The 1,565-nt window shown below is 47.3% G+C and overlaps 1 protein-coding gene across 1 annotated transcript; it reads right to left on the reverse strand.

Annotated features, from left to right (window-relative positions):
* On the reverse strand, positions 1–1,334 carry COCSADRAFT_84237 (uncharacterized protein; the record flags this gene model as incomplete). Its single annotated transcript, XM_007700035.1, has 3 exons — positions 1–895; positions 978–1,037; positions 1,105–1,334. 3 exons carry the CDS (start codon positions 1,332–1,334, stop codon positions 1–3), a joined length of 1,185 nt encoding a protein of 394 aa, XP_007698225.1.
* Positions 1,335–1,565: the final 231 nt, after the last annotated feature.

Below are 1,565 nucleotides of genomic sequence, written 5' to 3' on the forward strand. Positions count from 1 at the left end.
TTACACGTCAATTCCTTGTAGTCTGCAGTTTTCCTGGACAGTGCGTCCCGGGAAAGTATCGGCGTTGAAAGTGCACACCGGAAGGTTGAAGATACACTTGGCGGAGGCGTCAATTGGCAAGATCTCTGGGGTGAAAAGCTGCACACCGTGTTCGTCGAAGCAGTCCGAGGGACCTTGCAAGAATGTTTCCTTGGAGATGCCATACTTTGTTATCATTAGATTAGCGATGTCAAATTGAGTATCGTCACCCATTCGTAGTGCGAAGGCGTTTGGGCGATCAGTAGCCGAAGTGCATAGTCTGTAAGGCTGATCTCCGTTACTGCAGGTGCCAGCGGGGTTGGTGGACCTGTAGATGTAGGCCTTTTGCCCTTGCAGTAGAAGAGCGATAGAGCGAAGCTTCATACTATCTGCAACCTTTTTCTGCATATCCGTTTCCGTGAAGTTTTGGGCGACGCCTAGGAACCCACCGCCGGCCAAAATGGAATTAATACCTGACGTTGGGTTGTCGATCTCAGCGTCGAGTGTAGTTCGGAGAGAATTTGCAACAGTGGATTGGTAGTCTTTGACAGCGGTAGCGATGCTCACGCCAATGTCGCTCCATTTAACAAAGAGATTTGGTCGCTCCGGGGGTTTCATTTGGTTGGTTAAGAAATTGGCAACCACCCCAGAAACAGTGTTCACTGTGGCCAGCGCGCCAGTGAATGGAACGGCACTTAGGGCAGAGGTGACCAAAGAAACCATGTCTTTGATAGGGGTAACATCGTCTGTAGGTTCGGGCCAGAAGTCGGCGACAACGGCAGGTATCTCCAAGGACATGATGGAGGCGGCGAATGAGATGGCAGTATTGAGTGAGTTCATGTAGCTATTATAGTTCTGGACTGCGACCAGGGCATACCTACATTGCTTAGTTAGCTGGACATTCGAAAGTACAGTTATATTGTAGTGAGATCCTTGATAAAGATCATAGATAAGCTTACCATGCGGGAAGAGGGACTGGAAGACAAGGTTGGCCGGCGTTGCAAAATTGGTCAAGTCCACTAAGAGAACCGTTGTTAGTGCACTGTGCTACTACCTAGCATCTTAGTAAATGTATCAAGTACTCACCAAAAGAAGTTGGGGGCTCCTAGCGAGGAAGCAAACCCTTGGACATCGTTTGTAGTGAGATTTGGAGCAGCACCCGCGAGAAAACCATCGAGATCCAGTTTTTTCCAGGTCGCCTCTTTCAAATCTTCAGAAGGGCAGGAATTACTTCCGCCTTGAGGGAAGGCAATCGGATTCGCTGTGGCGAGCTGAAGTGCTGGAAGCACGACAAGGAAGTGTGCTCTGCAATACATGACAGCAGTGCCTGTTCTTGACGAAGAAAGTTGAATGAAAGTAGAACCTGTCTGAGACAATGAAGGTAATAGTTGGGTGTTCATCAAAAGAAAGTATAAGAAAAGATATTTAAAGGACAACGAAATCCTACTTGCTTTACACAAATTACATCTACCTAATGAACTTGGACCTAAGGCATAACGATACGAAGAGATGGTTAAAACATATTAGGTTCCAGGTTAGATCACGTT

The sequence above is a fragment of the Bipolaris sorokiniana genome (assembly GCF_000338995.1).
Source record: "Bipolaris sorokiniana ND90Pr unplaced genomic scaffold COCSAscaffold_4, whole genome shotgun sequence".
Taxonomy (NCBI): Eukaryota; Fungi; Ascomycota; class Dothideomycetes; order Pleosporales; family Pleosporaceae; genus Bipolaris; species Bipolaris sorokiniana.